Below are 23,408 nucleotides of genomic sequence, written 5' to 3'. Positions count from 1 at the left end.
GTAGAGTAAATGTAGAAATGCAAGTAAATGTATAGATCAAAATAAATGTTTGATTTGCTTAAAAAACAAAAAGCAAACATCCAATAACTAGGAATACTCGCTGACAAAAGAAAAACTAAAATGTTGCAAACAAATTCACATTCTTAAAATATCGGTAATATGGAGTTAGGGGCCATTGCAGACCATAAGCTGGTGTTTGTAGATAAGACTACCTTCTGGTTAACAAACAAATGGCTCAGTTTAAATCACCCAACCAGACTCTCTGACTAATGAAAGTCTATGGAGGATCGGACTTCATTAGCATCGCCATAAAGCATCAGCTCAGTGTGGTGTTTGAGCCGGGAAAGTCACCCAAAATATCACATGACCAACAGCAACGGCGGCTCCAGGACTGCAGATAAAGGGAGTTTTTTTTGGGACAAAATGCGTTAAAACCAGGTTTTTGTCAATGCTGTATACAGCTCTGGGGATTATCGCTGTATACAGTGCTGGGGGATTATTACTCTATACAGGTCAGGGTTATTACTGTATACAACTCTAGGGTTTAGGAACGGAAGTTTATTTTCCATAGAACTCATCCTTTAATGATTTACCATCAATAAGTGGGCTTCATACCCATCACGGAGAATACTTTGAAATATTCTATTAAATTATAGCAATCATCAAAATAAAAAAATAATAAAACATTAGTGTTCTTTCCTGTGAACGCGTTCCTGGCGTGCGCTGGTGGTCAAGACTGCAAAAGAAAGCGAGGCGTAGATTATATGAATATACAAATCCAGAAAAGGCTCGATTCTTCCAAGCTTCTGCGATTGATATGTTTGATATTATTATGACATTTAGCGAAATGAACCCTAAACCCCAATAAAGTTACTTATTAAAATCCGCAGAAATGTCTTTATATAAAGGTTTTTCATATGAAAAGGGATAGAACTTGGTCCATTTCTCACGTAGCCTTTCTCTGATTCTAGAAAGTAAAAAGCTATATTAACGTTATTGTTAGGTTTAATCGCGTAGAACGACACAGAAACTATAAAAACTCTTATCGGTTTCTGAAGCAACAAAACAAACAACAAATCTGTCACATGACAAGCATTTCCAGAAGAAAGTATGAACATTCGACATCATTCATGAATTATATCTGGGAACGTTTAGGACGTTGATGAAGATGTGCCTTAAGCTAATGTTAATTTCAGCAGAGTAGGTGGAACAGGACCTTTAATTTGCTGCTGTATTCTGTTTGGCTTCCTGATGGTTTGGGCCAAAGAGAGGACCATTAGAGGTCTGCCTCCACAGACAAAGACGTGGGGATCTCGGGGCAGATGAGGAGATCCCCTGACCAGCCCTAGAACTTCGATGGAGTTCTGTCCAACAAAGACCTCCATCGCAGCTCCTACGTGGCCACCTCGCAATTCTCCCAAGCTGAGCGTCAGGAGGTGGCTCTTCAGGGAAGGTAGAAATCCTGCCCCGGGCTTTGGACACTAGGACTATCGTGGGTATGAATTATGGACCATTGGTGGCAGACATCATCCCTAACCCACAGGTCATTCTAACAGGCAGGTGCCACGAGCTCCTCAGACCTCAACAGGGTCAAACCCTGGCATCCACATGCGAAGTCTGACCCCCAGGTATTATAAAACCAAAAACATACTATTTCTTTAGCTTTTGCATGCAAATGATCTCTATCCAGATAGTCTCTTACCAGAGTTTTTTGTAGGTCCTTCATGTTCAGGCTGCGATATCATATCATCAGCTGGATGAGCTGCAAACACATTATTTACACATATTTACAGTCAAAGAGTTACTCGGGTTCCGTTATTCGTATCAGTCGAACCAGAAAAAAAAATCTTTGCAAAAAATTCCTTCTTGACTCCGTATTGTTCCCTGGATCAATGTGAGCTGAAGCCAAACTATCATCATTTTTTTAGTAATTGTGGAATGTGTAGTACTTTCATTCATTGAACCTACCAAAAAGTAGAAGCTACAGAGCTGCAGCTTCCCACCTCTTCTGTGGTCCAAGGGTTCCTGCCACTGATTGGCTGCTTAAGGCAACCAATCAGTGTCAGAAATTATTTTCCATTGGAATCAATAATAGTGCTCTCTGCACATGCTCACGGGGGTCTTGTTAGACCTCCACCTGGAACTGACTGGCAGATATATAAATATATTTAAAGGGACCTCTCAGCTACCATGTGGAACTTCACAACCTCACAAATAATAACAAATAAATTCCCTTATAATACTGTGACATCACACCCGTCATAAAAAAATATTACATACCTTTTCTTGACTCAGATATATTCCTTTTGCATCGGTAGACAAATTTCTCATTGTATCTTTTGGAGAAAATTGGAGAAACATTAGTTGGGATTTTTATTGTATGATTATTATTATTATATTATTTTTCAATAAATATATGAAAGCTGTGACGATTTCTCTTTAACTGCTTAAAAATTTTTTTAAAAAACTTTGCATTTCAAAGTTAGCGAGATCACCCATTTTTCATCCGGGTTTAACTAAATTAGGGTCACCGTGCAAGAAATAAAATCAAATGACATTCCACATGGGTTGACGGGTTACAAAGAAAATATCCAGCTTGGGGAGTTAAATGTGTAAACAAAAAATATTAACAAATAAAAAAATCAGAACTTACTGGAAATTGCCTTTAGTCGAATCATACAAAGCAAAAAGTCAACAAATTGTACTTTCTGCTCATTATTCCCATACAGACAGATTAGTTGATTTAGACGACTTTTGGTAACAAAAAGTCCTATGTAAGAAAAAAATGGCATTATACAATATACTGTTTGTCTGTTTTCTGTGTATATTTATTTTATTTTATGTTTCATTATACATGTTAATGATTTATGTCAAATTTTTTCATATTTATATTTTTTATATTTCATTATTAGTGACAAACTGAGAAATGCTGACAATATATATATATATATACACACACACACATATATATACATACACTACAATTCAAAAGTTTTGGGTTCATGGAAAACAAGGAAATTTCTGTCTGTAACATAAATTACAAAAGAGTTTTCTAACCATCAATTAGCCTTTTAAACTTAAACTTCGATCAGCGAACACAACGTGCCATTGGAACACAGGAGTGATGGGAGTGATAAAGGGCCATTGGAACACAGGAGTGATGGGAGTGATAAAGGGCCATTGGGACACAGGAGTGATGGGAGTGATAAAGGGCCATTGGAACACAGGAGTGATGGGAGTGATAAAAGGCCCTTGGGACACAGGAGTGATGGGAGTGATAAAGGGCCATTGGGACACAGGAGTAATGGGAGTGATAAAGGGCCGTTGGAACACGGGAGTGATGGGAGTGATAAAGGGCCGTTGGAACACAGGAGTGATGGGAGTGATAAAGGGCCATTGGAACACAGGAGTGATGGGAGTGATAAAGGGCCATTGGAACACAGGAGTGATGGGAGTGATAAAGGGCCATTGGAACACAGGAGTGATGGGAGTGATAAAGGGCCATTGGAACACAGGAGTGATGGGAGTGATAAAGGGCCATTGGAACACAGGAGTGATGGGAGTGATAAAGGGCCATTAGAACGCAGGAGTGATGGGAGTGATAAAGGGCCTCTGTACGCCTACAAAGAGATTCCATTATTTTAATCTGCTTTTCTTTAAAAAAAGGGGCATTTCTTGCATAGATAGTACTCTACTAAATATCGATATATATAAATATATAAATATATTACAAAGTAAAATGACCTCTATGTAGAATTTAGTGATCTTTTTTTAGGTTGAGCCTGTGTATTAAACAAAAATAAGTATTTTACGTTTTCTAACATAAAATTACCAAGTGCACGAACAACTAAATAATACCTGCAGTATTTTTAACATCATCATCGTCTCATCTTAAAAGGTCTCAACTTTATGAATAACTCCGGCCTCTCTATCCCATATCATACCTGCAAACTCCACCGCTTTCTGTAGTTCATAGGAATCCAGGAATCCACATCGATTCACATCAATTTCAGCAAAAATATCCTTAAAAAAAAATAAAATGTTTAAAAAAAAAATACATGTATGTATTTGAAGGGGTTCAAGCTATACAGTATTTGCATTTATTTGACAAAAATGGTAATTTTTGGTAATTTAAAAAAAATGGTAACTAATGGCAGATCGGCCCCATTTGGCCCCGGTCTAGTCGGCCATTTCTCCTGCTGTAACGGCTCAAACCTTAATCAGCCGTTGGTCTCGTCTTAGATTCAGGAGCCGTATGCCTATCCCATGAATGTTTAATACCCTCACTGTATTAACCTCTACCACATCTGCTGGAAGGCTGTTCCACTTACCCACTACAAAATACATATGCTTTCTTTTGCTATGTGCAGAGATATACTGTCTCCCATTCCCCAGCCTACTTCTCTAGCTCCCATCTAGGTTATGCTGCAATCAGTGGCGCAGAATCACTAGCGTGTATCACGTCTATTGAACCCTACACGCGGGTTACCTTAAACCGGGTCAGATAACGCCATAATTGTCCGAAGCTCTCTGCGGTAAGATATCCGCTTCCACTTTGCTGTCCATGAAGTTAAGAGAAAATGATGCCAGTTAAAAAGGGCCCATTGAGCACCCATTGTAGTGCATGGGCACCAACGTGCCGGGATATGATGTCATATCTCGGAACACCGCAGTGAGGAAGCCGGCTGTTGAGGCCCAAGAGGACCTCCGATGAATATTCTTAATGCTTCTCTCTTCTAATACTTTTATATCAACCATATTAAACCATAATAAACTCCGATCCCTTTATCAAGGTTAGGCTGACGGGCACCATTATCTCGGGCCACCTCTGGCACCACCTTGGGTAGACTTCCATCCCCAAACACACATTTAATAACTAATAACAGTCTGACGATTCATTTTTCTTTAATAACTAATTTAAATAAAGAATCCTATTTGTATGTGAGGTCAGCGTCCGTTCTTTCCGAAGAAAGCGTAATACGATAGATTTAGAAGGATACATCCATTGACGTCAGCATTGTTCTGCCGGAGTCTTTGGTGAAGCCACCGGCTGGAGAAGAGAAACCTGGAAGAAATAGATGGAATTAGCCATTTCTGTTGAATAAACTATATGGAAATTGTTTACAAAAATAAATCTTCAATTTAACCAATAAATCTGTTTGGACAAAATAATAATAATAAAAATAATAAAAATAATAATAATAAAAATTAAAATAATAATAATAAAAATAATAAAAATAATAATAATAAAAATACTAATAAAATAATAAAAATATTAATAATAAAAATAATAAAAATAATAATAATAATAACAATAATAAAAATTAAAATAATAATTTTTTATTATATATATATATATATATATATATATATATGAATATTTTTTTATATATTTATGTATATTATCAGATATATATATATATATATATATATATATATTATCAGATAGAGATAAAAACTAAAACAGAAAATAATTCTATGGATAATATGGGATGTTACCATTTTTTTCAAATAAAAAGTCTTACCTTTCAAAACGACTTCATTGAGAAATCTATGTAAATCATTGACATTCATCTTGTTTCCCTAAAAAATAAATCAGCAAGCGATTAATACTTAAAAGCAACTTTCACTAAAATTGGATAAATGTTTTCAAAATGTAAAATATGAAAATATATATTTAAAATACTTTAAACACGATGAGTGACTGAATGTGGCAAAGAAGTCAAAGAACATAATATACTGAAGATTCGTGCAGTCATTGGCCCCGGGGGCCGCTCTGTGAATAACGCGCGGTACGTAGCGCGGTATCATTTCTTACCTGAGACGCGTATCTCCTGAACGTCGTTTCATAGGACCGGTCTTCGTATCTCTAGAAAACAGAAACATTGTTATTCCCAGCGCAGTGAGACGCTCAGTGAACTGTTACATTGTGCTGCCGGTCGGCAGAGCAGGTAGGACCCCGAAGACTATTTGGGGTTCAATTCCCAGCGTATTTTCTTTAATTGATTGTAAAATAGTAACCTTGTGAGTTCAGCTTCAGGGAAGGAGAGAGGGATCTCAAAGAGGGACTGCCTTCCTAAACAGGTCTCCCCCCTCTAGACCACCAGAGAGAGGGGTTCACAGAGACTCGCCACCCCACAGAGCCATTGTGAAAGGGGGCAACCAAATATTTGGGACACGTGGCTTTGGGCAGACTTGTTGCTCTCTAGATTGTAAGCTTCTGAGCCGAGCCTCCTTTATCTTAGTCTGTTAGTTTTAGTTTGGTCAGACCCTTTGAATGCATGGACTGCAAGAAACGCTACAGTATTTGTTGGTGCTATATAAATAAAAGATGTTCATAATCGCTCATTGTATCCCTTCTAGCTAAATAAACATACCTAGGTTGACTTGTACTAGGTCAGGGGCGTCCAACTTGCGGCCCTCCAGCTGCTGCAGGACTACATCCCCCATAATGCGCTATCAGTCAGGAGCTGGCTGGGGAGTATGGGAGATGTAGTCATTGCAGCAGCTGGAGGGCCGCAGGTTGGACGCCCCTGTGCTCGGTGACAAGCTTTAGAGACTAATTAGGAAGCGTATTTGGCTTAGAAGAAGAGACCCGACTCTCACCACCTTATTAGCGTTAAAGAATGCCTGGGAAAAATGATGACAACTTCAACTTTTCTAAAAAAAAAATGTAAAAAAAAAAATAAAAAAATAAAAATGTAAAAAAATATTTTCTTAAAAGTAAAAAAAAAAAATTCTAAATGTTCTGCTTCATTTCCCACATAAAAAAGTAAATCCATTAAATGTCCTTTTTTTTTACCAAAGTATTATTAGAACCCACCCTTTAACCCCTTAAGGACAATGGGCGGTCTCTAAACCCATTGAAAACAATGCATTTTGAGCCGGTACATGTACGGCCTTTGTCATTAAGGGGTTAAATCGTCTCGTTCTGTACATTCGCTCAGTAAAGCTCTCGTTGAGCTGACCCATAACGACTCTCATTAAACTTCTGGTCGTCTCGAATCCGCTTAAAGCTGTGACAATTTACAACTGTCGCTGCTTGAGACTAACGACTTCACTAATTCTTTTTACTCTGTATTTGAACGCTATCAGACAATACATTATTTATCATTTAAATAAAATCGAATGACTCCATTGGACGGGAACGCCAACAGCATATTATAATTACCAAGTAATTAGCCGGTAACGGTCCGGGATTATGAATGTCGGAGCCCGACGACAAACCCAGTTCACTAGAAAAATGTAAAAAAAAAATAAAACATCATTTACGCAATTAAACAATATTAATTGTTTCAATAATAAGAAGAAGATAGTGTTCAACCCAACTTTATGCTATGATCAGAGCTGCACATATCGGTTAATTGCCGAGTAGGAATAAATCCTTTCTTTGGAATCAATTAATAATAAATCGTTTTATGGGGAATGAAGCTGGTTGGATAAAGCGAGTGGAGTGGAAGAAGTGGGTAATTTGGCCAGAAAGATGGCAAAAGGATAAGGCATTTAAAAAGTCTCCAACCGCTTAGAAGACTCCACTTAGAAGACATGGGCAACTCCATTGGGTGACCAAGAAAAGCCAATATAATAAAAATCGAGAAATCATAATTCATCTCTCAATATTAAATCCACATCGTAAAAGGGAGGAATTCCAAATAATAATAATAAAAAAAAAAACATGAAAAGCTAAACATGATGCTAAAAGTCTTCAGATTGCCTCAAATCAGGAGGGATATCAGGAGAGTATTTCTAAGCTTCTTCTAATACTTTGGTTCTTTTTTTAAAAAAATCATAAAAAGCATGATATTTTTTGCTAATATAATTTTTGTATATTTAAATGTTTTTTTTGTAATTTTTTTTAACCTCAAACTTTGTCCTCCAAAAAGCACACGGGTCAGATTTTTTTTGTGCTGATACATTGTTAGTACATTGATCTTTTCATGCACACAATGATACTTTTTATAATGTTTATAATGTTCCTCTCATAAGGAACTTCTAGGCCATTAGTTAGTAAATAATGTTTAAAAAAAATAAAAAATTACATTCTATGAACCAAGACATATTTGGGGACAAACTTTAACTTTAAAAACTTTAAAAAAAAAAAAAAAGTTTACTAATGTATTTTCCCCCAGATTATGCATTTAATATGATTTATATTTATTATATTTTTTATACCCACTGTTTTGAAATTAAAGCAGATGTATTTTAAGGGTATTTTATATCTTAAAATGTATTAAAAAAAATATAAAAATTAAAAAAAAATAATAATTACATACTAATAAATTATTAGAGTGATAAATATAATTAGGAATGCCAAGTAATTAGCCCATAATTATTGTATTCCTTGATTGTATAGTAAAGGCTTGAAAAATAATATAATATAAATAATAAGATACATTTTACTGCCCATTCTAATAAACAGTTCCATTTATAACTTTTATAGCGAGAATGCAATAAAATATTCATGTTTTTAGACAGTTTGATCTACGGGTTTCTGGTGCAATATTTAAAAATGAGAATTTCAAATAAAAGGAATATTTACACGACGCTGTCTCTACTCTTCAGGAAAATTTGCAGCAGGAACGAGGCCTCCAGGGGCGTCCTTGCGATAGAAGGAATAATAACATACGTTCCGGCGTTCAGACTGAGTTTCGTTGTAAGATCACGTCTGCTTTGAGTGTTTCTGTTTAATCCCGAGAGTATTTTTTTAGAAAAAGCAGAACTTGGCAGTTTCTCACGTGAACCGTAGAACTGTATAAAAAACATAAATGATTAAAAAGTTTTTTTTTTTTAAAGAAAAATGTAATATCTGCAATTTTTATTTTTCAAGAAAACTTATGAAATTTAGATCTTTAAAACTATATATATTATAATTACGCTCCAAAAAAAAAATAAAAAAATTAAATGACAATAATAATTCTTACATATCATCCAGTAATTACATATTATCCATTATTACTAAATTAATACAATTAAATCTTTTAAACATTCAGTTTGAATTTTTGGAGACTGTTAAACACCCAACAAATATAATATAATGTTTCCAGGCAGCTGCATATTAGTCATCTGTATGTGTTTTAGAATGGCTCAGTCTGAATCACCGCAAGGACTCACATAGAAGTCTATGGAGGAAAGGAGCTCACTAGGATTGCCATTAGGAATCATCTCATTGTGGGGTTTGAGTTAATCACCTAAAATATTGCATGCCTACAGTGGTAATCAATGTTTTTTTATGGGACTTTGAGGAAAAAAACAGGACAGGCGAAATGTTCTGATGGTCAAAAACATTAACCCCTTATCGTTCCTTCAGGTTTGGATACCCAAGGGCAAACCCTGACATTTTCCATGTATGCTTTTCATACAGTAGACCCCTATCAAGATATATAAGTATTATATTGATTATTTATCCATATTTCACGTTATTCTTGTGATCATTTTTTTTCTGTTGATTTTGGTCTTCATTTTTTAATTAAAAATGCTAATAAAATTCTTCTTTGTAATCATACCTTAGAATCCACCTAAAAAAAAAGAGAAAAAAAAAGCAAAGTCAGCAAACTACATCATAGAATACTAAACATGGAGTATCATTTATAGAATACACAATAAAGTAACGCTTTTCATTTTTTAATTACTTGAACCGATAATAAAATAATACTAATTTAAAAAAATATTCTTAAATATATTTTATATTGTTTATTTATTTTTTTTATTTTTTTGTTATTTTAAGTTGCCAGCAAAATCTCACAAAGTCAAAAGTAAGAAAAAAAAAAAGCTAATTCTAATTTAAAAAAAAAATAAAAAAAAATCAATATAATAAATTCACTTATTAAACGATGCTGTTTGATGGTAAGGTTACCAGCGCGGGATTATAGATTTAAACGTCAAAAGCGAAGCTATTAAAAATAAATGTAAAAATGTCAATTTTTCTAGTTCGGGGATATCGGCCGCAGCATTACGAAGGGCTGACCTCGATAACCTGAAAGTCGATCGATGGCCACTCTCCGCTAAACCTCTGCCAGTTGTTCGGATGTTGCATGATCGATATGGCCACGTTGTAACCTTTTCTCAGCACGTCCGACCCGTTTACCTTCAGTAGGTACTGAGGATTCGTGTAAAGGAGATCTAAAATGGAAATTATTTTTTAATTTTAATTGTATATTCAGAGTAAAATAGAACTTGCCAGAGTTCAGACCCATTCCGCCCCATCGGGTTTTTCCTGTTATAAAGACAAACCATTGTACAGCGCTACTGAATCTGATGGCGCTATATAAAACAAATAATAATAACCTCAATCAGTCGTTGGTTTCATGTTTAAATTCCCTCACTGTTTTACCAATTCTGCTGGGAGGCTGTTCTACTTATCTACTACCCACTCAGTAAAGTAAAATGTATCTAAGCCCCTGACCTTCTAGTTTTAGGTTATGACCACTTGTTCTGATGTCATCATTAAATCGGTGGAGTTACCTTCATTAGTATAATCTCCTACGCCGATTCCTTTAGGCCACATCCCCCAAAACTTTTGCTTGTACCACTGTTTAGGCTGATGATCCCAGTCCAAAAAATCGGGGGCACGGCTGCAGATAATCACCTTGGAAAATTTATCTACAAAGTCCTCCCAAGACATCCTTCCGGTAACATAAAAAAAGAGACGTGTGTTAATATTTATTTCTTATGATGATGTAAGAACCTTAATGGAACCTCGGTTCTAGAGCAGGGGGACCGCTGTCCCTAGGCTTTGACCGGAATATGCCACTCTGCATAGATACAGCAGAAAATAACTTAATAATATTCATTTACTTCTTCACTCTTTATGATAACTTTATGCCCGCCCCAAGTTTTCTTGAGTCAGGAAACGCCACTAGGCTTAGGAGTGAGTCTAGGGCTAGCGGCTCACAGATCAACACATAAACACGCCTACTAATACGGAAACACGCTCTAACACCATGCACATACACACACTCACGCTAACACCATATGCTAATACACCCAAAAATACATCTCTCTCCTACAATTGGAGCTCTATCTTCAGTACAGCTTGCACTCTTTGCACAAACCGCTGTGCTGCTACTTCTTGCTTCCTTTCTTCCTTCCTTAAATCTGCATTTTGTGCAATTTTACAAGACTGACTTTTACCGGGTTATTCTAGGAGATTGTTGCACAATATCCTTAGAGAACACTGCTTGAACTTCACATTTAATTAGTGGAATAAAATGTGCGATCGGTGTTATTGGGATTAACCCCTTTAAGGGCACATGTCGTGAAGGGGTTAATTAGATAAACCAATGACATTATGACACGGGGTATAATTGTCTATAATGAATAAAAAAAGACCTGTAAAACGACATTACCAGAATTCTCCGTCTTCCTTTAATCTGTGAAGCCTTAGTTTCTCCCCCGCGCTCACTTCTTTCCAGAGCGGAGAGCTGCGCGGCAAACAAATTAAGGGTAATCGGCAAAACGCACAAAAGTGAGACAAGCATGAAGGCTGAGAGGGGACGGCGCGGCAAGGGTACTAAACATTAGGGGATTGGAGATATGGCTGCGCCAAAAGCAGGGAGGCAAAAATGTTTAAATGCAAAGCTGGCATTAATTTATTGTATTTGATTTGTTGTTATTTTTTTTTTTATAGTACTGGATACGTTTGTTGCTCTTTTTTTTTTTAACTTAAATTTAATATTTAAAAAAAATATATATATATTTATTTTTTTCCAATTTTTTTTTTAATTAATACTTTTTTTTAAAATTAACTTAAGAAAATGGTAAAAAATTTAACACGGAATTTACTTTTCGGCTATTCCGATTCTTCTAGGAGATATGTCAATATGAGGTACTGTTTTAAAAATCACCTGTCACACCAGGGTCCTATCCATTCACCATAACCCCATGGGTTCCATATTCGAACTAAATTCACAACTTCATTTCTAAAATTCACCTGAAAAAAAAACCAAAAAAAAACAGATTTTTATATTAGATTTTAGCTAAAATCAAACCAAATGAAAAGTCAGGAGCTGGGTACGGAGGTAATGGGAATGCGCATGTTCAAACTTAAATTTGATGCTAATCCAACACTGGCTTCCTAATTAAAATTCCAATTGAAACAAATTAATAATTAAAATTTATTTTTAAAAAGATTGGACATGATTTTCCGTTCAAGTTCCTTTTAAATGGGCTTTGCGTTCCAACATAAGAAAATGAAATAACATTTTTGTTACAATCATTACCCGTTCTGTGCCGACTATGGAATAAGCGTGACTTTCAACCAGACCGTCGCCCAGGTGAACGCTTTCAGGAATGTTCTGCAAATATCAAAAATATAATCGATGTTAAGAGTTCTTCTATTCTGTGAATGAGGCATCTGAGTTGCCAAGTTCTACTGGAGTATAAGACAGAGGCGCAAAATTAAAGAAAATATACATTTCAATGATTTTTGGTTTTTTTTATGGACCATTAAAATGTGACGACGCTCAACTCATATCTGGGCTACATCAGGCCAAACGGCACCGCCCTGATTGGAGGAAAGGTAGAAAAGTATATCCTGATGGGTTTTGTTCCTCTGCAAGTGAGGGGGCTTGATTAAATCAGGGATAGATAGTGTCGTTACATTGGGACCCAGGGCAGTTCCCCAACCTTCCCAGTACAACTTCTGCAGGTGCCGTCGTTACTGCTGAGCGCTGGGATATGATGTCATACTCCAGTGCTCCAATCAGAAGGACACACGGTGCCAGCTGATCCACGCACCGTTGGGCACAGTCTTCCATAGTGGAAACGGAAAAGTTGGGGAACCTGACGATCCAATAGGGCGACCTGCCTTTGGTTTTGCCCCAAACCATTAACCCTAACCAGCCCGGCCACCCTAGATCAAGGCCAGAATATGCCGCTGGAGGTAGACTTGCTGCCCAGACACCCAAATTCATTTTTTTTTGGGAGAAAATTCCAAAAATTATTTTTTAGCATTATTGATGTTCACACAAATGGACCATCACTACACTTTTTTTTTAAAAAAAATCAGAAAATGGTTAAAAAAAAAAAAAAAAAGGAATGGAGAATTAGGTGTCCGTATCATTAATCTCTCTGTACTGAGAGAGCTTTAAAAACAAATGAATTAATTTTAAGTAAATAACCTTATAACTGGGCAAATCCTTGCAAATTGATTATTATTTGGAAACTAATGGCAGAAATAATATAATCATTTTTTTGTGCCAATATATAAAATATCATATACAAAATATTCTATACTCACGCTGATGGGTACGCTGCCCCTCCGGATATCATTGTGTACATACTGTAAAAATCAACATATCTGTTAGGCAGAAACACAGATCAGCCAGATTTTACCACTTCTGCTGGGTGGCTGCTCCACATATCCACCACCCTCTCAGTAGGGTAAATGTTTCTTCTATACCATCTCAGCCTCCAACCCTCTAGATTTAGATTGTATCCCTTAATGCATTTAAATGTTTCTCTCCCAAACCCCTCTTTCTCCCCCCCCCAAGCAGGATACATTGGATAGTTGCAAAAATTATTTTATTAGAAAAGTAATTATTAGCTAACGTGAAGGTGATTTCTAAATTAAACGTTTTGGCTAATTTTGTCTGTATTATGCCCCCTTTTGCCACCATTTCCAAAGAACAGGGTTGTAACTTGGGGCGGGGGCGGTGGCGGGGGGGCAAGTTACGGCTCTCCGGTTGGGAAAACTTTGGGCATGGCCGGTGAACTTATCATTAACAGCATTAACTTATATTTGAAACGACAAAGATGGTAAAAGACGTGAAATATTTAATCGATGCTCACCAGTGCTGGCAAACTCAAACTCCTGTTTCTTTCAGAACCGTCCTAAAAAAAAAAAAAAGTAGAAAAAGAAAAGGTAATAAAAAAAAATAATAAAAAAAAAAGAAAAAAAAAAAGAAAGAATTTTCAAAGAATTTCAGTGGATACAAAATAAAACAGTTGTTGATAAAATGTAAACACAGGTGTGAGAAATCACGCACATTCTAAGATAACAGAGGAGGGATTTGTAAAGAACGCTCAGGGCAGAGCGGGGAGTAATGATTTTTAACGGCAGAGCCTCACGGAAGGAAATAAAAAATAAACCGGTTTTATTGACACAGATTCTCGGAAAGTGTTACATCATAAGAGAAATCCTGCAAACTTTCTTAATCATCCGGATACATTTCGCAGCATTAACCCTTTCATTTAGTGAATCAGTTTGCTTGTGAAATATCGGGGATCTGATGTCACGGGGGTTACAATGTAGCAGCGCGGCCCAAATATTTCCGTCTATCGTTACACCGATCCGAAAGGTGTTGTTATACTTGTCGCGCTCAATTTGATTCCCGTAAGTAAACGGTAAACCAATGAATGCTCAAACCCCACCGTAGGATCTTCCTCGTTCCTATTTTTGCAGGGAACACTTAATTGTCACATGACACAGATGCAAGCCATGATAGGTTGTTGTCATGAGGAAATCAGAGGAAATCATAAAATGACAGATTCTTCACGTAACACTCTAGAACGATCGGTGAATGTCTTGTTTAAGACTCAAACCTTAATCAGTCGTTGGTCTCGTCTTAGATTCAGGAGCCGTATGTCTATCCCATGCATGTTTAATACCCTCACTGTATTACCCTCTACCACTTCTGCTGGGAGGCTGTTCTATTTATCTACTACCCTCTTAGTAGATAATTGTTATATTATATTATCATATTATCCCCATTGTACAGCGCTATGGAATATAATGATGCTGTATAAAACAAATAATAATAATGAAGTTAACAATAATATATCAAGATATTGATAATGAAAATGTGATAATCTGTACCCCAAAAAAACTGAAAAAGCTAAATTCCGTTTGAAGTCAGAAGTTTCTTCATAAAACCCACCTTCTGCGTCCTTTTTTTGTTTTGAAGAATAAGAGAAACAGGTTTTTCCGGCGCGAAGCGCAAACAACTTTAAAGGTCAACATTTCTCGAAAATGATATCTCGGCACAATATTCTGTTAAAAACTGGAATTGTCAGCCAAAAATGTCATGTTCATTAATCAACGAAGCATTCAAACTACACGTTTGCTTAAAATTCACCAACTGGCTCAAAGGATCGTAAGCGTTATGGAATCATTGGTTTCATTCTTCCGGATTTACCGAAAAGGTTGTTAAAAAGAAAAAAAAAACGGTTTATGTTCTTGAAACTTAATGAATATTGAGATTTTCTGAAAAATTCAGAATTTTAAAAACCACAAGGAATCTTTTTTGCATTATTTATTCACAAAAAACAAAACTATTTAAAGGGGGGTTTATTTAAATACAAGGTTGCAGAGTTTACATTCGAGTGAAAACCTTTTTTTCAACAGCACCATGGCCTAGGAAGGCAGATGTAGAGGCTGGCAGCCTCTCTGAGCTGAGCGATCAGGCTCCCCATAGCACCACAACATATTGGGGAGGAATAATTACGCAAATCCAAACATCAGGAAGTTTAGATGAAATTTATAACATGAGATCAGCGAGGGGATTTAAACACGCATGGGATAGACATACGGCTCCTGAATCTAAGACGAGACCAACGACTGATTAAGGTTTGAGTCTTTACAGCAGGAGAAACAGGTGACTAGACGGGGGCCGGATGGGGCCGATCTGCCGGCAGATAATATGATCGTATGAAATGTATATGTTGTATAATTAGAGCGTGGGAAGACAGCAGTCACAGCTGGAGGGATTTTGCAAAGAATTTTTTTTTTTTTTTTAGTTATTGGTAACTGTGTTTAGAAACGTACCTGAGGAACCTTTAGTCTGCGTCTGGAGTTTTTCATCATAGCGACTCCCCCAGGTAGACTTTCATAAATCACTCAAGTAACATTAATACAAACGGTAGCAGGGGAAAACTTTGTAGGTTCAAATAAGATTAAGACTCAGGTCTCGCTCCGGGTAGAGGCAGGATTAACAGTAAGACATGAGAGAATACCGCTACGCAGCGTACAAGTAACTGCCCCACGTTGAAGCCATGGTGCAGCGCACCCATCAATCTGGCACGCGGTTTACATGATGTCATCGCGTGCACTCCAGCACTGAAAGGGTTAACTACAAATACACACGGAGGTTTTGCACATTCCAGTATTGAAGAGGTTAATCTACACACATGGAGGTTTTGCATTCCAGTATTGAAGAGGTTAAACTACACACATGGAGGCTTTGCATTCCAGTATTGAAGAGGTTAAACTACACACATGGAGGCTTTGCATTCCAGTATTGAAGAGGTTAATCTACACACATGGAGGCTTTGCCATCAGCTGTTAAAGACACATTAGCATTAGCTACAACGTATCTGCTACATTGTATCCGGCCGGCTGGGAGGGGAGGTTGCCGGCTCCTGTTACATTATGTCTGACAGTAAGGAGCCAGCTATGCCAGATAAGAGACCAGGCTGTCAGATAACAACTCTCCCTATAAGAACCGGCTCTCTATAGAGGCAGTGCGTGTATTCAACCACCAACTGGCTTAACCTTTTAAAAAAGATCAAATCGGTCAAAAAACGATCCTTTCCTGGGCTGACGGCCGACAGGAGAAGATTCCGTAGCACTATTACAAGGGGACAATGGTGGAATTGACAAGATAGAGTTTGATAATAACATTAACACTCAGACACACCGGTACAGAAAGAGAAGAGGGATCCGCTCTGGTGAGCTTACAATCTATAACATAAATGTTACCCATATCTCGGACGGGATGAAACCAGTCATCTACGATGAATTGTAACAGGATCAAAGGTTTACTGCTTTAGACCCGTAGATTTCTTTTTACTATTTATTCAAATTTTATATGCGTCACGGCAAACAAAAGCTGAAATGTGCGCCGAATGACTTAAGAAGCACGTACCTTCTTTTTGGTGGTACATGTCATTAGGGTTTCTGGACCTGCATTGTTCACCATATGAAATATCTCAGGCTGATGGATATCGCTCTTTAAATCGAATGTTAACACCAATCCGCCTGTAAAGTTAACAAACGCTTCTGCCGGGTTACCAAAATGCAACTTTTCATATGAACCAAGGAGCCTAAAAATTGAAAGACAATGAATGTAATATAACATAATGTAACATAATTAACGGCCGTATAACTATTCCTGTCCTTATAACCCGTTATATCCCTGTATATTCCTCATATTATATATTATATACTCTCCCCCGTATAACTATTCCTGTCCTTATAACCCGTTATATCCCTGTATATTCCTCATATTATATATTATATACTCTCCCCCCGTATAACTAATCCCGTCCTTATAACCCGTTATATCCTGTATATTCCTCATATTATAATATACTCTCCGGCCGTATAACTAATCCCGTCCTTATAACCCGTTATACCCTGTATATTCCTCATATTATATATTATATACTCTCCACCCATATAACTAATCCTGTCCTTATAACCCGTTATACCCTGTATATTCCTCATATTATATATTATATACTCTCCGGCCGTATAACTAATCCCGTCCTTATAACCCGTTATATCTCTGTATATTCCTCATATTATATATTATATACTCTCCGGCCGTATAACTAATCCCTTCCTTATAACCCGTTATATCCCTGTATATTCCTCATATTATATATTATATACTCTCCGGCCGTATAACTAATCCCATCCTTATAACCCGTTATATCCCTGTATATTCCTCATATTATATATTATATACTCTCCGGCTTCTGCATTTTTTTGCGAGCTCCAAAATGTCCCTTTGAAGTTGCCCAAACTTGCCCTGCATATTCAAAGTGGGGTCTCCATTGACTTATAGAGACTATTAGAAAATGGAGTTAAAGGGAGCGTTAACACGGAAGATTTAGTATCCCATACTAATTCTAGAAGAATAAAACATTGGATAATTGGACTGTTGCTAGGCAACCAAAGGGCCCTCCATCAATATAGTCCAGAAGGACTAGTTTCCATTCTAGACATAAACCTTTTCTTCAGATTTTCCCTTATAGGATGATTAATGGGCCCATTAACGTTCTTTAAATGTTTAAATGTTATGTTTGAAAGAAGCAATCACATATACATCATGTTCTTTTGCCTCACAGTCCTAGTCTCCTGGGGCATTTAAGGTGGAAATACTCATGTCACGACGTGTGATATAGAGTTATATGCTGTAATGATATAGCCGCTACATGACTTTTTACATACATTTGAACTCCCTAATATTACTTCTGCAGCAGGAAGGGCTGAGCTGACCCTGTATAATGTATAACAGCAAGAGGAAATTAAGCCACAGAGACTCGAGTGCCTCTCCAACACTATTACCTATTTATTAATGAATCTACATGGAATAAATTACGGCACAACATAAAAAAACAAAACACGCCTGACGCGTTTCGCAGGACTAAGCACTGATGTGCGAAACGCGTCAAACTTTTTCTTCTCTTGTCTACACGGCCTGTATAATGTATAGGTTACCTATCTATACATTATACGGGGTCAGCTCTCCCCTTCATGCTGGAGAAGCTCCTTGGGGTTGACCCTTCAATTAAGTCGGGGAGCTAGAATGTTCCCTTAAAACAGGAATCCACTGACCAGTCGTTCAAAGACCGTAAAAAAAAAGACTCACTTGGCATACGCTTTTTCCACCAGGCAAGGCCACAATTCGTTCTCACAAGATGGTTTCACCGACAAATACCTCCCGTCCACAAAAGGCAGCTTATCATCGACAACAACGTCCAGCCATTCCCCGAAACTCCAGAACTAAGGGGGAAAAAAAGAAAAGATTTCTTTAAAAAAAATCTAGCAATAGCGTGGGTTATTTATCAAAAAGTAATTCCGGTGCAAAGTTCTAAAAGTGAAGTTATTACCGTAGCAACCATTGCAAGATTCCTTTTCATTTGACCATTTCGTTTATTGCTATGGTGACAGGACCACTCTTCCAACAGTTCTCTATGATTACTTCTTTTATTTATTTATTTTTTACTTTATTTCAAGTAAAATAAAGCCCAGTAACCCTATGCTAAGAGCTCGTTTTTTTAATGGTAAAATACATAGTATTATGGTAAATTAAGTTCATCAAGTGTAACACTTTTTACTGATCCTTCCTGTTTTTAATCCAAAAGAAGGCAAAAAAATCCCCCAAATAATTTAACTATTTTTTTTAATTTTGCCACTTAGGGGGAAGAATTCCTTCTTGACTCCAGATGTAAAATATCACTGTTTATTCTGTCATTTATGCCCCTCTATGTTCTGCTTTTACCCCTTTTGGAGGCATCCGGTGTATCTGATAGAACCTCCTCTCTCGGCGGTGGATTCCGTACCTTTACTGCCCTCACTGTAAAGAATCCCTTCCTTTGTTGTGGATGAAATCTCCGCTCTTCCCGCTCTCAAATTATTTAGATTTGGAATTGAAAGATTTATGTTCCATTTAGGTATGGCTGTTTCCATTAATGTATTATTGATTTCCCATGATTCAATAGAATTCTACTGTCAGCCCAAACAGGAAGTCGTAACCCACTTCCTGGACTGCCCGTTATTCCCTCCCCCTAGATTGTTCGCGGCCGCGAAGTTCTTCCGTAAAGCATTTTATATTTAAAGGGCATTTGATGTCGATTTCAAAATGTTACATGAATAATATACGAGGCGGACGTTACCCGGAAATGGAAGATTCCGGTATAGTTTTTATCGTACTCCTGGTTAGACGGGATAATTTTTTTCAGTAGGTAGGGTTTCAAGGTAAGCGCTCCTAGCACCGACAGAACCCAGCAGTCACCTGTGGTTGAAATGAAAACAAGCTTTCAAAATGTATGGACATTAACACATACCTCCCAAGTGGTTTAAAAGGTTTGCAGTGCGTGGGGTAGAATGTGGAATTTATAGTTTAGATGATTTCGAGTATGATGTAAAATGTTCAGAGTGGGGCAGAATGTGAAATGTATAGTTTAGATTCATGGTGTAGAATGTTCACTGTGTGGTGTAGAATGCGCAGTGTGTGGGGTAGAATGTTTGGTGCGTGGGGTAGAATGTTTGGTGCATGGGGTAGAATGTTTGGTGCGTGGGGTAGAATGTGGAATGTATAGTATGGATGATTTAGATTGATGGTGTAGAATGCGCAGTGCGTGGGGTAGAATGTTTGGTGCGTGGGGTAGAATGTGGAATGTATAGTATGGATGATTTAGATTGATGGTGTAGAATGTTTGGTGCGTTGGGTAGAATGTTTGGTGCGTGGGGTAGAATGTGGAATGTATAGTATGGATGATTTAGATTGATGGTGTAGAATGTTTGGTGCGTGGGGTAGAATGTTTGGTGCGTGGGGTAGAATGTGGAATGTATAGTATGGATGATTTAGATTGATGGTGTAGAATGTTTGGTGCGTTGGGTAGAATGTTTGGTGCGTGGGGTAGAATGTGGAATGTATAGTATGGATGGTTTAGATTGATGGGGTAGAATGCTCAATGCGAGGAACCCAAGTTTTCTTACCTAGTTCACTTTGTAAAATATCGAACAAAGAAGAACCATCTACAATGAATTGTGGGCGATCCGCGAGTTTCTGCAGGAAAAATCAACCAATCACAATTCACCAACTACACATGACTGGATCTTCCGAAACTCCGATTTTACTAATAATTACAGAGAAATAAAATCACTTAAACAGCCAATTACGGTAAATTCCTAATAAGGATTCTTTACCGCTAATAAGGTCTGATAGGACGCCTTATTTACCCCATCACGGGGCATTTACCCAGCTCCATAATGGAAGCCAGCGAATACAAACTGGGACTCGCGTATCGTCGCCCAATCAAAATTACTATAAAGATATATACATTTTCCACACTTCCTGTAATTTAATTCATTTAATTTCCCGCCACAATTTTGTGATAAATGAATTCATGGAATGTCTCTTGACTCTTGAATATTAACCCTTTAATCGCTCACAGATATTTTTAGTTTAGTGACCCATTAATGGTGGCAAAGTTGTCATAACCGTCCTTATGAAAACCATGGCTTGCCAGGCGGTAAAGATATTCCGAACAAAATCACCTGTATTCAAGCAGGGATTCCAACAATCATATAGCAGGGAGGAAAGCACCAGTTGGGACGCTCAGATGTGATTAAATCAGAGGAGAATACAAAGGAATTGGCTCCAGAGCCTAAAAATCTGCTATTTACCCCAAGACTGGGGTAATAACCTTGACAAATTCTAATAATTTCAAGGCAGGGCTGTGGAATTCTTTAAAATCACTAATATAGTGAATATTATCATAAATTTATATATCCCAGACTCACTGGTCTTCTCCATTCTAGAGTTCTGGCCTGGAACTGCTGCTCCAGTTTGGGGCCGATGCTTTTCATGTTCGCCGGAAAGAGCTCATCCTCGAACAGCAGACCTTTCCTCAGGTGGTATTCGCGCAGCGCCTCGAAGTCCTGGTTCTTGAATTTCCTGGGATTGCTCGCGCTTCCAAGCGTGAAGTTATCTTGGGGACGGGGCTGTGTGTTTATCCTTAAAGGATCCATTAGGACTCGGTCTGGTAAATGAAAAAATAATTATTAAAAAAAAATAATAAAATAATAATAAAAAATAAAAATAATAATAAAATAATAATAAAAAATAATAATAAAATAATAATAAAAATTAAAAAAAATAATAATAAATAAAATAATAAATATACTCGTGTATAAATAAATATACTTGTATATATATATATATATATATATATATATTAGCCATATACCTATCCCGTGCATGTTTAAATCCGCTCACTATATTAGCATCTACCACTTCTGCTGGGAGGCTTTTCCACTTATCTACCACACTGTCAATATAGTAAAATAGTCCTACAGAACTGGAGTTAATATTTATGCCTCGTTAAATGAATCAATTTGTTTTGTAAGAACGCTTTCTTTGGATCTTTCTAAATCCGCGGAGAGGAGGATCCCCTCCTCCAGGACAAGCAGATTTCGAAAGATCCATCCAAATGCAACGTTACGCAATGAGAAGAAACGGAACCCTGCAACTGTATCGCGTTCTTTCCTTTAACGCCATTTACAGAGAAAGTCGTAAATAAACTGGAAATAAATCACGGAGATCATCGACCTTCGCTTTATGGGGGTAATTAAATCAAACAAATCAATTTATATCACCGCTCAGAAAACAACAAGATCTATGAAGCTGCGGGAGATTTCGCTTCCCGTGAGGTTCGGATGAATTCTACTCCTGCTTTTATAAGAACACCATGATACAGGAGCACATAAGAGAAACGTCATAATCTAGAGGGTCAACTAGAGTTTCACTTTACCGAGAGGGTGGTAAATAAGTGGAGCAGCTTCCCAGCAGAAGTGGTAGAGGGTAATACAGTGAGGGTATTAAACATGCATGGGATAGACATACAGCTCCTGAATCTAAGACGAGACCGACGACTGATTAAGGTCTGAGTCTGGGTGCTGGAAACGGCTGTTTTACTTACAAAGTTGCTGTCCTGTTCTCTCCGTCTCTCCGGGGTGACCGCTTTCGGGTTTTGGGTAGGATCTCGGTTTGCGCGGCGCGGGGGGGGGTGATGGGTGTCTGCGTGTCGTGTGAAAGCCGGGAACTTGCTCTATCCACGGGAAAAATAAACCATTTATACTTTTTAGCTCAATTTCAGAAGGCAGTGACAATGCCGACAGGTAAAGGCAGGTCTCCTAAATGCCCCGGGGGGGGGGGGGGGCAGCTGGTTTCCAGTTTCACGTCGGCTTAGAAATGACCCAGCTGAATAGACAACAAAAAGCAAAAGTATTTCATAGAAATTTCACACGAAATGTCTAATAAACACATGTATTTTTTCTGTAAATTTTTAACTTTTTTTTTTAATAATTCCAAACTAATTCTCCAAACCGCCTTCCCCATTTAATCGGTTAAATAAACGCCACCTATGGACCCTCATGCCTTTTTTTTGCTCTATTAAAAGACAAAATAAGTATTATTTATCTTTTTTTAATTAAACAATTGTTTCCACTTTAAAGTTTCTTCACTGTATATTGCCTTTTTTTTAGACTCCTTAACCCCTTAACGACCAGAGCATGTTTTTTTGCTATGTTTTTATTCCACCATTATTTCCCTTATTTCTAATTTAACAAAAAACACCAACATTTTTATATATATCTCTATTTTTCGGAACAAGACATTATTTTTTCATAAATAATAATAATAAAAAAAAATTGGATGTTTAAAAAAAAGAGAGCCTGTAATCACAATTTTACAGCTATAAAATTATACACAGCTAGTATAAATGGGGAAAAAATACTAACATTTCCCTATATTACCATATGATTTTTATTTATTTTAAGCTTTCAAAATTTTTTTAGGTTTTTATTTTTATTTTTTTTAACCCCTTCCACATTACACTAACTGCATAATATAACTTTCAATAAAAAAAGCACAACAGTGAGCCTGTTATTGCAGCGA

The 23,408-nt window shown here is 37.1% G+C and overlaps 1 protein-coding gene across 1 annotated transcript; it reads right to left on the bottom strand.

Annotated features, from left to right (window-relative positions):
* Positions 1 to 534: 534 nt before the first annotated feature.
* On the bottom strand, positions 535 to 22,541 carry LOC128483053 (calpain-13-like). Its single transcript, XM_053459089.1, has 25 exons — positions 22,432 to 22,541; positions 21,254 to 21,492; positions 20,447 to 20,516; positions 19,621 to 19,739; positions 18,594 to 18,727; positions 16,863 to 17,040; positions 13,789 to 13,830; positions 13,238 to 13,279; positions 12,219 to 12,293; positions 11,844 to 11,929; positions 11,346 to 11,420; positions 10,462 to 10,622; positions 9,965 to 10,119; positions 9,504 to 9,515; positions 8,540 to 8,748; positions 7,172 to 7,235; positions 5,819 to 5,869; positions 5,526 to 5,583; positions 5,001 to 5,065; positions 4,490 to 4,558; positions 3,945 to 4,023; positions 2,654 to 2,770; positions 2,281 to 2,336; positions 1,703 to 1,762; positions 535 to 736 (listed from the first exon to the last, which is right to left on the bottom strand). Exons 2-24 carry the CDS (start codon positions 21,479 to 21,481, stop codon positions 1,742 to 1,744), a joined length of 2,166 nt encoding a protein of 721 aa, XP_053315064.1. The 5' UTR covers positions 21,482 to 21,492; positions 22,432 to 22,541; the 3' UTR covers positions 535 to 736; positions 1,703 to 1,741.
* Positions 22,542 to 23,408: the final 867 nt, after the last annotated feature.

Source organism: Spea bombifrons, chromosome 3, assembly GCF_027358695.1.
Source record: "Spea bombifrons isolate aSpeBom1 chromosome 3, aSpeBom1.2.pri, whole genome shotgun sequence".
NCBI lineage: Eukaryota > Metazoa > Chordata > Amphibia > Anura > Pelobatidae > Spea > Spea bombifrons.
This window is presented reverse-complemented; position numbering and strand designations above follow the sequence as displayed.